Source organism: Mugil cephalus, chromosome 9, assembly GCF_022458985.1.
Source record: "Mugil cephalus isolate CIBA_MC_2020 chromosome 9, CIBA_Mcephalus_1.1, whole genome shotgun sequence".
Taxonomy (NCBI): domain Eukaryota; kingdom Metazoa; phylum Chordata; class Actinopteri; order Mugiliformes; family Mugilidae; genus Mugil; species Mugil cephalus.
Window position 1 is genome coordinate 5068295 of NC_061778.1, and position 14114 is coordinate 5082408.

General features: G+C 43.5%; 1 protein-coding gene across 4 annotated transcripts in view; it reads left to right on the forward strand.

The window, feature by feature from the left end:
- Positions 1-11352: 11352 nt before the first annotated feature.
- Positions 11353-14114, forward strand: part of LOC125013091 (rho GTPase-activating protein 42) — a 63151-nt gene continuing 60389 nt past the window's right edge. For all 4 annotated transcript variants that reach the window (XM_047593394.1, XM_047593395.1, XM_047593396.1 and 1 more), the window contains exon 1: positions 11353-11630. In XM_047593394.1, coding sequence (XP_047449350.1) covers positions 11477-11630 — 154 coding nt within the window. In that variant the 5' untranslated portion in view covers positions 11353-11476. The remainder of the gene's footprint in view (positions 11631-14114) is intronic.

Consider the following 14114-nt stretch of genomic DNA (forward strand, 5'->3'; position numbering starts at 1 on the left):
CAGTACTTTGTAGAGAAACCTTTGTTGGCAAGCACAGCGATGAGACGTTTCTTGTAGTTGGTCACCAGGTTTGCACACAGCGCAGGAGGGATTTTGGCCCATTCATCTTTACAGACAGTCTCTAAATCCTTCAAGTTTCTTGGCTGCCTCTTGGAAACTCGGAGCTTCAGCTCCCTCCACAGGTTTTCGATCGGGTTAAGGCCTGGAGACTGACTAGGCCACTCCATGACCTTAATATGCTTCTTCTTGAGCCACTCCTTTGTTGTCCTGGCAGTATGTTTTGGGTCATTGTCATGTTGGAAAACCCACCCACGAGGCATCTTCAGTGTTCTTGCTGAGGAAAGAAGGTTTTTGTCCAAGATGTTACAGTACATGGCTGCATTCATTGGCCCCATAATGCGGTGAAGTTGCCCTGTACCCTTTGCTGAAAAACAGCCCCAAAACATGATGTTTCCACCTCCATGCTTAACCGTGGGTATGGTGTTCTTTGGGTCATACTCACGTTTTTTCATCCTCCAAACACGGCGGGTCGAGTTAATGCCAAATAGCTCAACTTTGGTTTCGTCAGACCACAGCACTTTCTCCCAAGCCTTCTCTGAGTCATTTAGATGTTCACTGGCAAACTTAAGGCGGGCCTGTACATGTGCCTTCTTGAGCAGGGGACCTTGCGGGCACTGCAAGAGTTCAATCCATAACGGCGCAGTGTGTTGCCAACTGTTTTCTTGGTGACGGAGGTCCCAACTGCTTCCAGATCATTAACAAGCTCCTGCCGTGTTGTTTTAGGCTGCTCCCTCACCTTTCTCATCATCATCCTCACTCCATGAGGCGAGATTTTGCGGGGAGCTCCAGACCGAGGACAGTTGATGGTCCTTTTATGGGTCTTCCACTTGCGAATAATGGCACCAATAGTTGTCACCTTCTCACCAAGCCTTTTGCTGATGGTTTTGTAACCTATACCAGCCTTGTGCAGGTCTACAATCTTGTCCCTGACATCTTTTGACAGCTCTTTGGTCTTGCCCATGGTGCTGTAGAAGTTGGAATGTAAGAAACTGATTCTTAGAGCAGGTGTGCTTTATATACATGACGAGTTAAGATCAGGAGTATTGGTAATTAGTTGACTGAGCACAGCTCCGTGCCACATGCGCACCAGCCAATCTGTAGGAGCCTGAGTTCTAAGTGAATTGTTGGGGATCAAATACTTATTTCCCTTAATAAAATACATAACAATTTATAACTTTTAGATTGTGTGTTTTGTATGCATTTTCGATTGATATTCTGTCTATACCCATAACCAGTAAACAACCATAAAAACCAGAGTCTGATAATTTCTATGGAAGTGGGCAAACTTACAAATTCAGCAGGGGATCAAATACTTATTTCCCCCACTGTATTTATAAATAGCACTAGGCCGAGTTTAATATAGAACACTCATAGTAGGTAGGGGGTCCCTACTTAATCAGTTTGGGGGTCCTTGACCTGAAAAACATTGAATTTACAGTTTAACTCCTGGAAGAATTACAAACATGAGTTGAAAGGTTTTGTAGAAATTGGAAACAACATAGAAGGTTCTGGTACCAAATCTGCAGCCGTGCTGTTTGGCACTAGAGGATGGATCCATGCTTTCATGTTGTTTACTCCAGAGTCTGACCCTGCCATCTGAATGTCGCAGCTGAAATCAAGGCTCATCAGACCAGGCAACGTTTTTCCAATCTTCTATTGTCCAGTGTTGGTGAGCCTCTGTGAACTGTAGTCTCAGTTTCCTGTTCTTAGTTGACAGGAGTGGCACCCGCCAAGTACATGTGCGTTCAGAGATGGTATTCTGCATTCCTTGGTTGGAACCAGTGGCTATTTGAGTTACTGTTGCCTTTCTATCGTCTCAAACCAGTCTGCCCATTTTCCTCTGACCTCTCACATCAACAACTGCCGCTCACTGGATATTTTCTCTTTTTCGGACCATTTTCTGTAAATCTTAGAGATGGTTGTGTGTGAAAATCCCAGTAGATCAGCAGTTTCTGAAACACTCAGACCAACAACCATACAACGTTCAAAGTCACTTAAATCCCCTTTCTTCCCCATTCTATTGCTCGGTTTGAACCTCACCAAGTTGTCTTGATCACCTCTACATGAATAAATGCATTGAACTGCAGCCATGTGATTGGCTGATCAGCTATTTGTGTTAACAAGCAACTGAACAGGGGTACCTAATAAAATGGCAAGTGAGTGTATATATGGATTTGACCTGCGCTTATAAAAAACATCTTTATCAGAATTGTTAGATTATCCATTAAAACAGGTTTTCGTAATCCGTCTATTAATAACGTAAGCCTCCATCGTAAGAATATGTGACGTGCAATCTAAAACTGTTCTGACTTTAATCACTTTGCACCTGAAATATAGGTGTGAAGACACGCGCACGGATGCTAAGCAACCGCGTTTACCTTTAAATATACGGCGCACTGAGACAATCTACCATTTCACAGATCAAATAAACTACAAACTTATTTGATCATCCTCCGTGTCCAAAAATAAAACTACTTACCCGACTGCTCGGTGCCATTCACACGTCTCCCGTCCCTTTCCCCGAGCCTGTTTATAATCTGCAGCTGTTCTATGACAAATTCGCCGGGGGATCTGTCACACCTGAGCATCCAAAATATCAGATGTCCCCTCTTCCTCTCTGCTTCCTTACAATGCCTTACGTTTAACAGGGAGTGAGGTGTTTGCCAAAGCGGCGCATCAAATCACATGACACATAAAAGCTGGAGGTATAATCTGCTTTCAGGAAACAGATAAATTCAGGCACACATGAGCTGAAAGGGAGGTATTGATAGTGCGGTTATTCTGATGCCTCCTCGTCTCTTTAAGCACTTTTTAAATAACAACACGCTGAGTCATGGGAAGCCTTTATCAGCAGAATAAAACGGTTAAATACCAGATTGTTTTAATCATTGTGGACATCTTTTGGCTCATAGAGCCTGACAACAAAACAACAGGGAGGCCTCAACACAGCCTTTCACATTAGCATAAATCTTTAAAGTGGATGCTGTCACTCATTGGGTTTGACTGGCATTACTGGTGATGAGAGGCAAACGAGAAGTGGTTAGATAAGCCTTTTGTCTTTGTCTGTTAAATGCCCTGACCTTGGTTTATTGAGCTTCTGTCAGCTGCATTCTCCGCTCCCTGTTGCTTATTTACCAGCATTGTGCATGTGTAAGGACATTGCGCTGAGGAGATAGATGACAGTTTTAAAAGCGGCCTTTGCAGACACTAAGCGCAGTCATTAGTCCTGACCTCACCTGGTGCTCCGACGTAGGCCGGGAGGCTTATTTTGCAGCGTTTAGCGTGATGCTTGCGAGAGGGAAAATATCAAGTTGACATTTGATGTGAAGCAGCATCTGCCGCTCGGCGACGGCCATGATTAGAAACACGGGAATGAGGTCTCGTTCCTCCCTTTGTGGGAAAGTGCTTTGGACACGTTGAGAAACGGCTGGGTTCAAATGTCACGACGGCTAGTTTGCTAAAGTTATGCCTGCTTGGATACTTAACAAATCTGGCTAATGTACCAAAAAACAAAAAAAAAAAAAAAACATGGATATATATGGTCATAAATCTGGAGAATGTAGCAGATGCATTTTGGTTTCCCAAGCATTTAATCTCCAAATATTAAACAGTAGAATAACTTGATGTTATAAATTGGTGCATGTGAAGTTACTGCTAAAAATAAGCATTCCTGCACACCACGATTAGAATTTCTTTCACATTTTTTGTACATTTGAGCAACATCATGTGTCGGTTTTGTGAACAGTCATCACATATAATATTTATTCTATTGATAGATTATCTATTTTAGCCCTTTAAAGCCCGAATCTATCGCTGGTGATACGTTAAAGCATGCAGCATTTGAATTACCGTAAGTTGTGCTTTTGTCTAGAAGAACTTCGTGATATCTCCAGGGTGTAACTAACTTCGATTTTCCCAAAAAATTCCTCCAAACAACTTTCTCTTCCTCGCTGCATCAAAATTACCATAATGGCACCCCCCACCTCCAGAAAGCGCAACTTCCCAGTGTTCAGCCACACTTTGAATTTTGTCGGTGAGTTACGGTAATTTTTTTGTTTTTTTCTATGCACTGGCGGATGTTCAGGTCTTAAAGGGTTAAGTTTGTCTTTCTCTTCTTCGCTCGCAAAGATTTTGATCTTGAGTGATGCGGGTCAGCGGCTCCCGGCTCAGCAGTACATTAAAGTGCGACTGTGCAACTCTTGAGAGCTCACACAGCTGAATCAGTATTTAATGAAGCGCAGTTCAGTGCACGCAGATTTCGCTGCCACCGCCGCACTCGCTGAGCAATTCAAATGATCTGTGCTTGTGCTACTGTAACGCCACATGCTTTCTAATTTGAAAGATCTAATTATGATGTCTTTAAAATACCAGACTTGTTTCTTTAATGATGTAGAAACTAGAGCGATGCCAGGGAACACAGTCTGTTCTGATATGTCGGATGTTCTTCTTTTACAAATAGCATCGAAGCATTATTCATTTATTTTGTTTTGGGGCTTGTCTATCGATCTTGAGTATATCTAAAATCCAAACAAACTTTTTGTTTCTCCCTGTAACAGCAGAACTTGTTTGAGTTTGTACAGTTCGGCCCTCGGAAGGAGTAACTACCTGCCATTAAAATCCTTCCTTTCTGGCTCCCAACACGAAACTTCCAGAGTGGCTTGATGGAAAGGTGCAGCTGTGGCAGATTGAATATGGTCTGTGAGGCATCGGTCTATTGAGCCCTCTAAATTATGTAACTGCTGATGAGGCTGTTGTGTCTCATCGATGCCAACGCCGAGGATTTAGCTTTTCTTTCTGCTCTGTGGCAGCGTTTAACCTGTCGGATGATATTCTATGCACCGTGCTGATGGGCTGTGAACGTCTTAAGTTAATTTGGACGCGTTTTAAGCGCGGCAGCGTGGGGTATATAAATATCAGCGCTAAACAGAAAGACAGGAGTGTTCCTTTCAGCCAAACACTTGCTTTTACTCTTGTGTGGGCTCTTTCTTTATAGGTATGACCCGCACAAAGAAGTTTTCCTTCCTTACCTTTTCAATTACCTGGCACAAAGCTATAGGGAATCCAAAGAGTGCAAACAAAGCTCCTATCAGTCAATCACTGGCAGTGGAGCCGTGTACTTATGTGCCTTTAAAATTGAAAGCTACGTAGCTATTAAGCTTTCCTTCAAAGCACATTTCTCTTCTAGAAAACTGATCTCTTCCCCTGGAGCTTTCCCCAAGTAACGGATATTTTTGAAGAAATTATATATCCCTGATAGCATTTACTTATTCTGAGAGCTGAAGCACTTTTTCCTTTCGCTACCAATAGTCAAATCGTGCCCTTGTATCAATTAGTAAATGTATTATTCAATCTTAAAAATTGTCTCGAAACGTGGATTTACATGGAATTAAATCATCTTTTAGGAGATAAATGTTCAAAGTTTCAGTAACTCGCTGCCACTCAGCGTCTCCACATCTAACTGCTCACTCACTGCGTTTCTTCACGGAGAAAAATAATACCCGCCTTTATGCCTCTGGGAACTTCCCATATCACGGAGCCTCAGTTTCAAAATTTGTGAGACTTGTTTGCTTGATTTCTCCTTTAGAATACGGCGTGGAAGTTAATCTCTTCGCGCCCCCTCCCCCCCTTCTCTTCTCTCTGTCAGCGGGAGAAATATATTGGCTAGAGAAAACTTCAGGTGACATAAAACTAATGGGCTTTAAATTCAACCATAAGAAGTGGAGATGATTGGAAAACTTCTTGAAGAATGTAAAATTACAATTCGGCGTCCCCGAGGAAAAGTGTGGAGCATCGGAGGACCTGTGTAATTCTCTCTTTGATGAAAACCCTTAATACTGATTTATCTGATCAAGAGCGCCTCAACAGCTTTTTCAGGTCTGCCCGAGGAATACTAATAAACCGTTCAATGAAGGCTCATTCTGCAGAGAAATGAGCAGAAGTGAACAGCCTCACAAAAAACACAATGTGAGGCTGCAACAGGGGACGAGTCACGACTTTTAAACCTGACCTCTGTGTGTTTGTCCGTAGTAAAAATGTGCTTGTTACGTGTTTTTGTTTTAGCGATCATAATATCTGTAAAACACAAAGTCATTCTTAATGCGCTACCAGAAGAAGCAGCAAATCTGAAAAGCTGTGCACAAAACTGAACCAACTTCTCTCCGTTGCCGATCGCTCTGCAAAACCTCCTTAAGCCCGGTGTTTGATGAGACAAAGAGAAAAGCCGTCGCTTCCAACCAAAATGGCTCTCGAAGAGGACGTCTGATCGAAAGCGTGGGCTCCAGATGGAATAAACTGCACGAGAGAGTGATCCAGTTTTACGCGCAATCTGCTGTTTTCTGGTGGGACTCGGATATTAACTGGATCCTGTGCTATTAACTCCCAGATGGTTAAAACGAATTGTCCAATAAATTACAACTGTTGATGGATATGTCTTGATTCTTAACCATGGCTCGTTGAGAGTGACATTTGGGCGTCAGCATACAGTACACTGCTCCAAATTAAATTTCACATTTGTGCTGTGAGTAGAAACGTAAAATTGTGGTTTTCATGGTCAAACTGCAAGGTGGAAAGAGTCGTGTCATTCGTTTTTTCAGCGGCATATCACGGGTGAAATATTCTACTTTGAGTTAAAATGGACTCAAAGGCTTTTCCGAGATTGTGAGAAAATCAAAAGCAACTTCTGGCTGTAACCTGTGTGATTTTAAAAAATAAGAACAAAGGATGTCTATGTGGTGTAGTAACTCCAAAATCCTTTAAATCTCTGATCCATAGTTTAGCCTCAGATTTTCACATCCAGCACGATGACTGGTGATGCTCCTCGCTGTGTGGGGGCCAACGGATGAAGGTGTCAGGAGGTTGTTTATTTGACTCGACAGGGGCCCACTGCGGTTGAGAGGCTTGCTTTTTATTTTTTTATTTGTTTTGAATTTTTAGCTGCTCCAAATTAAAGCCAAACTGCCAGCAAAGCACACGAACGGTTTGCTTACAAAGCTGGTGGGGCCGCTCGTGTAATTTATCACCCAGACTTAATTTTGTGCCTGGAGTCCGCCTGGACAGGTATCACCTTATGAAGGTCAGCGAGGCAAAAAATAAAACCGCTCTGCTCCCGAGGACAACCTTTCTTATGTGTGCTGAGAAGATTTGTAAGTCAGAGGCTGCAGATGCGCAGACGCTGCATTGCTTTCGCTATTTAGCCTCAGAATTTTCCACAGCATCGTGTCCTTTACCTGACACCACATCCCAACTCATATACGGCCGCGGCATTTGGTGCTCAAAAAGCTCACCGTCCCAATTTTCACCGCGCGGCGAAAAGCAATAAATGGACTCCCCGTGGACACTCCACGCTTTACAGACGCCTCTTTGAGTAAAAAGGACCCAATCAGGCATAACTGTTCGAACGTCATCTGGACACGGGAGTCATAAACGAGAGGCCAGCACTTGCCACTTTGGCAGATTGCGCTGTCAGGAAGTAAACAACGGAAAGAATGAGGAAGGATTCATCTGATAGGAAATGTCAGAGCATGATTGGATTAAAAAAAAATTCTAAATTAGGATCATTAATCATGAGCCGGGACAACGGTGACACTTCTTGTTCTCAAAAGCTCTCCTCTGGAACTAAGCTGTGTGCCACCCGGAAATTGTGCAATTACCTTAATACTTGATTTAAATGAAGAGTATGCATGGCTGTGTCAATTGTTAATTGGGGAAACAGCTCATATTATTTGGAGGTAATTGCCATCACAAAAAGTCTAGTTATCTAATCCTGTCTTTTTTTTTGCATAATTAACACAACAGCATTTCCTTAAGTTAACTTTTAGCCGGTGCTTCTCTGCATTGCGCCGTCGTGGCTGCTACTGATGTGAAATCTCTCCCTCTGCCACAGTCAGAACTGTTAACCGCATCCTGGCCAGTGGCACACACATCAAGAGTGACATCTTAAACTCTATCATCTTTGCACTTTCTGATGGAAAATGGCGAGCTGTGCATCGAGCAGAAACTTTCTTTTTTTTTTTTTTTTTGTAGTCCATCTCAGTGATCATCTTTCACCCAATGACCCAGTTCAGTGCTGCAGACTGAACACAGCAATTAACTCGAAGCAACAGGGTTTCCACTAATGTATCACATTTCTCTGCTCGCTGTGTCAATATAACAAACTGCACCCCTGAGGGCTGCCGCTGCAGAATGATGGCACGGGAGCAGGAATTGACGGGGCCGCGTTAGAAACCAACAACCCCCCACCTCTCCCACCGCGCGGAGGCCAGGCATCTCCTCATAGCCACCGACTGCCCCACTGCGTGATGCAGTGAAATCAGACGAAATCTAATCAGATGTTGCCTGACTTGTGCATAACTCATTTCGGGGCTAATCGCTGCTTATTCTGCGCCCTGGATTATTGATATCTCTTGTGATATCCAAGTTTTTTTTTCCCCCCCTCTGTTTGAGCTGCTGATGCTGCGTCAGGCGAGGACAGAGTGGCCGTGGTTAATGCGATGAGAACAAGAGTGTGGACGTGGGAAGATGTGTTTCTCGCGTCTAATTTCTTCCCCCACTCGTACGGTATGTGAAAGATCTCACATCACTCACTTAGTGAGTGCAAAAAGCCCGTGTGGTACGAGCGCGTGTGTGTTTTGTGCGTGCACCCAGGCCTCTTTATTGCTTTTGGTCGGTCTTCATGGGCTCAGTCACAGGGAAAGATATGTGCACTGCCTCTCGGTGGACTCATGTTTGCATGACTAATATGAATGTGCGGTTATGAGAGAGGAGTATGGGGCACAGTTCTCTGTTGAGTATCATCTTAATTAAACCAAATTTCCCTGAAAGACTCTACAGGCAGCTATTTTAGATTGCAATTAGCCATGCTTCATACAGCTAACCGCTCGTCCACAAGTCTCCACTGGTATGTTGTTAAGGCAGCATTTTAGACTCCTCCTCTGCATATTTTTATTTATTTATTTGTTTTAAAAAAGCAGCATATGGCTGGAACCCTTTATTTTTACTTGTCCATTGAACCCTTGCTCTCCCCACGGTCGCCAAACGGATAATGGATGCAAGGGCATTATTACAGCTACAGTAATCACATATCCCCGAGCAAACCGGGCTCCCTGACCTGCTCTGTCACATGCAAATTTAGCACGATTTCAGAGGTGGCCACGATGAGTGTTACACCTCAGTGTGAATCACTCAGGGCTTCTGTTCAGTTTCATTATGAGCCTGGAGATTTCATCACCGTAAATGCATGTGTGTACGACGTGCAGATGCCCACGCTTTTGCTGATCCCTCAGGTGCAGCCAGAGGACAGACTGTGTTGCAGTTCCAGGTCCTTACAGCTGTTTGACTGCAGCTCATTCCCACCACAACAGTGTGAGTGTGAGCGTGTTTCAGAGACTCATACATATGGCTACACTGTGCCCAAACCTATGAATAGCAACAGAAATGGGAGGTGAAATAGCAACCAGTAAGGAGCAATGCAAGATACAGATGCCTTATTTCATTAGGGACTGCAGACGTTGTAGCCCAGCGTGACCTTCTACTGAGAGCATATGAATTGTAGTGAACAGGCAGTTTGCTTTTCTAATCTAATATTTTATTGTATGAATTGATGACACTGTCACATATTTGGTTGGCGTCGTATTCGTGTGATGGACAAATAATTCATTGTATTCTGTATGGAAACACTTTGACCATATGCCCACCGGCCATTGCTAGAATATGATGCTAACGCACACTAACAACTCAGCTGCAGCCGCATGACGCTGCCCGGGAAGGTTATCTGTCTCTGGTGATTTATCTCACTGCAACCTGGAGTCAAAGCAGGTATGTTGTTAGGAAAGCTTTCTAGTTAGTTATCAAGAAAGAAAAGTGTACACGTCTGCCTCCCAAACAAAACTCAGCAAAAGCCTCTTCCTACTTACAGAGCTCCCACTCTGCTCCCAATTGTGAAGCATGAAGTTATTAAAGCATTTTCATGTGTGTGTGTGTGTGTTGGCTCCAGCTGGTGCCGCAGCCTCCGCCTCTCCATGGAGATTGTTTTTTACACTTTGCTCAAAGATAAAGCCTCTTCCCGGCCCCCCGATGCTACAAAGCACCCTAAGTAGAAAGAGTCATCCTAAAGACTTAGTGCCACCAGTGACAGCCTCCGCTTCGTGCCTACCAAAATACTCATTTGGAGTCTGACATCATTATCGCCGTCCCTCCCTGCTGCACGAGGGGAATGTGACAAATTCCTGACTCCAATTAGGCTCCGGCGTAATTACTTCCATTTACCAAGGTATTAATTCAGATCCCTCTCCTCAAACCCTCGCTAATTCGACTATGATGCTTTGTCACCCGTAGTTTGGGAGCTTCATTTAACCGAAAAACACAGGACGCGGTGAAGTCGAGCCTCATAATGAGATGCATTCAACTAAATAGATGTAGTATAGTAAAACTGTTTAACCTTTTAGGTTTGTGGCAGCTTGTTCTGCTTCATTTAGATCTGTTGTCCTCATAAGTGGACGCTTTAGTCTGCCCTCTAGTGGTGGCAAAAGGTCAATACACTACTCTGTGTTTTAGAGCCAGAAGTGAACAAGGTACAAAACCTAGTCATGTTTTATGGTTGAAACTTGTTTATTTATGCTTAGTAACTTTTGTAGTTTGATATGACGTGAAAATTTTAAAAAATATTGTGTTATATTTATACAGGAGGGTGTAAATGCACCGTGTGCACATGAGAAAACATAATTTTTTTCATAATCTACTTCATGTTCAAAGATGATGCTTAGCTTTTGTACTTCTTAGGTCCTACTAATCCCAAATACCTTAGAGAAATTAAAAATGCACACCAAACACCTGGAGTTTAGCTCGAGTTAAGTTTAAAAGACTAATATTTTGTGAATTTGTGAAAAAAATATATATATATCTTTGGATGTGAAAAGTCTGCCAGAAACTGTTTGTTTGGTAGGTTTAAAACTTTTTTTAAAAGCTCTATGAAATCAGCTGCCGCCACGATGTGTGTTTAAGTGTGTTTTATTTAACAGCTTTGTACCTTTTTGCGCGGAAATTAAAATTTTATGAGCTACATATATTCTGTTTTTGTTTAAAACGTGTTAAACATTTCCGTGCTTTTAATGGGATTTATTTATTAATTTATTTTTCTCAATCATGTCTTAATACGTTTCCCGTGAGACGAACGGATTGTTGCAAACTATCCAAAAGTAACCAGCAGGAGTCATGCGACCACTGTGAGATAAGTAGCCGGGGGGGAAAAAAAGGGAAAGCCAAAGCGGAAGTGAGGAACTATGCAGAACAGGAAAACTTTTTTTCTTTTTTCTTTGGAGGAACTTGAAGAAGTTGCATCGGAACTACGTGATGAAAAGTAAGAACCCTTGCATGCCGAGTTAGAAAGTTTGAAAGCCAGCAGCGTTGCCGTTCGGGGACAATGGGGCTCCCCACTTTGGAGTTCAGCGACTCTTTCCTGGACAGCCCGGACTTCAGAGAGCGTCTCAAATGCCATGAGATTGAGCTGGAGCGGACGAATAAATTCATCAAGGATCTCATCAAGGATGGGAATATGCTTATCAGTGCGCTCAAGAGTGAGTAGTATCCCAACACGGTATTTTCTCTCCCCCCTCCTACGAGTCCAGAAATAAAACTTTTAAGTAGCTAGAAACCACGGGCGGCTTCCAATTAGAGGATGCATTCATTACAGCTTACTTAAGACTTCTGTCTGAATGCTCCCGTCCCTCTTTAAACTCCAGCCACTGGGAGCTGAATAAGCTTGTCATCTCCCATTGGGAAACATTTACATTACCAGCGAAAAGCTTCAATCTAGACCAAAAATTATTAGTCGGAGGTTGTTGTAATTCCAAGTCTTGTGTTTGCCTTTCTGTCTGCCTCCGTGGCTGCACTGCATGCAGAGGCTTGTCCCAACAGCCTGGAGTAAAGACCAGAGACTGAACTGTTTCTGTGATGATATGAATGGGTTTACTAATGCCCTGGTGCACAATCACAAAGCCACAGCCAGACACATGAATATCATTAGCGCGGAGTCAGATTGCTGTGACTTCAATTCATTAAATGAGAGAAGCTTTCACTCTCGAGGGTCAGCTCTCAGAAGCAGAGGAAATATAGACTACTTCTGTCTATAATGACCGTCTCGATGAGGATGCCAGCATTTTGTCCCGGGTCGTTGTCCTCTCACATTCCAAGTACAGTGTCAGATTCCATCATGCTGATTAAAGTGGACTTCCTGTTCTGCTGTATCACCTTGGGGATACAGTTTAGTCTGTTAAGTGAGCCTGGGAAGTGGAGAACGATTAGAGTTAATAAATATGGAAAACAGCTGGCTCGGAATGGAACAGGAACTCACTTACCCGTTTTCCTTGGTGTCAGCTTTTAACTGCGAGGCAGCATCTTTTCTTTTTCCGTGCTCTCGCTCTTTTTAATCACCACACGTTACCTGCATGTGCCCTGCGTGTTTTCAGCGAAGCTGAAACGCCCCAAAAACACTTTATCCGAATGTGTGAGAGCACGTCTGAAACCTGTCACATTTCCATGCAAACCTGGGAATAAATGCAGGCTTTAGAAACATCTTAAACAAGTTATGTGGCACAAAAATGACGATTTTTGAGATTCCAGGTCTGCAATCAGACCGAGGCCGGTTAGTGGCATTGACCACGCCGTCTCCTTTGTACTTCCACTGAAGTGCACTTTCTCTCAGGTGGATGTGATCTCTTCATCAGAGGCTTATTCAAGTTGAAGAACCTGTGGAGTCCTTTCAGCCCGAGTGTGGCTGCCATTAAAACGACACGGGGGGGGGCGACATCATGTCACATTCATGTATATTTTATCGAGATTCGGCTTTTCTTTCAAACTGTTAAGCTGACGTGTGATGGAAAAAATGTTTTCAATTCCAAGCCAGTCTTTCCCCGGTGGGGCCAGGTTTCTCTCTCTCGCTCATATTAACTTTTATCAGGCAGCACATTGTTAGTCTGCATGTGTTCAGGCTGGTGGAGGGTTTATCTTGGTGGTGTGAGACACGCTGGGCCCGTTTCAGAGCATGTGTGCCTGTGTGAGTTACTTTATATTCCGAAAAATCGGAGGATTTTGACTTAACTTAGCCTTTTTAAAAAGCGGCATTTCATTTTATTTTTTTCAATTTGGTGTCAAACTATGAAAGAAATGAAACGCTACTATAGATTTAAGTAGGGACTTGGCCACACCGGTTAACCAGAGTGTCTGTAGCTTCTTACCGTCGGCTACTAGCTACTATTTTTTTCTGTCTTTCACTTCCATGTTTCAGTACTATAGGTACACTTAATCGACAGCGAGGAGCACTTTCTCTCGGTGCCTTATCACTGCATTGCTGTCTCTGCTGTTGTTCAGGGCAGCTGAAGGCCAATTTCATACTTCTTTTATGCAGGGGAGCTGCTCAGTCAGTGGGCAGGGCACCGCAGCTGGACAGGAATACCCCGCTGAATGTTTTATTCATAGCACTGAGGATACTCGGCAACGGCGTGTCAAAGGCCTCCGCAAATGGTTTAATACCAAATAAGACCTTAACACTCGGGGACGTACCGTGCATATACTGTAGGACAGTGGCCAGTGATTTGAGGCTTTGATTCTCTTCGATTGGCCCATTGATGTGGGCAAACTTCTACACAATAAAGCTCTACTGGAGTCCACCCTGCGTGTCTCTGGTCTCTTGCAAATTTGAAGTAAAAATCTCGAAATCCTAATCAACTAGCAACGGACTCCACTGTCTGAACTCTGTTCAGCGCTTTAACTGGAAAGCCCAGTGTCTTTCAGGGGGTTAGAGTGCAGGAAGTGGAGGGACGGAAGTAAATTATTGATGGTCTTTAACTTCGGACGCCACAGAGGTTTATGGCCCCTTATGACCTGCCATCAGTGGTGACATTACTGGAAGACTTCTAATGGACCCCCCCTCCCTTTTTTTTCTAATAGTAATCATCTTATGTTTCAGAATTGAAAAGTATACCCTAATTTATTGGTTCTCACATGCTGTCTGTCCATCTGTCTGCCTGCGTGATGAGCTGTGTTACCTGTAAAATGGTGAG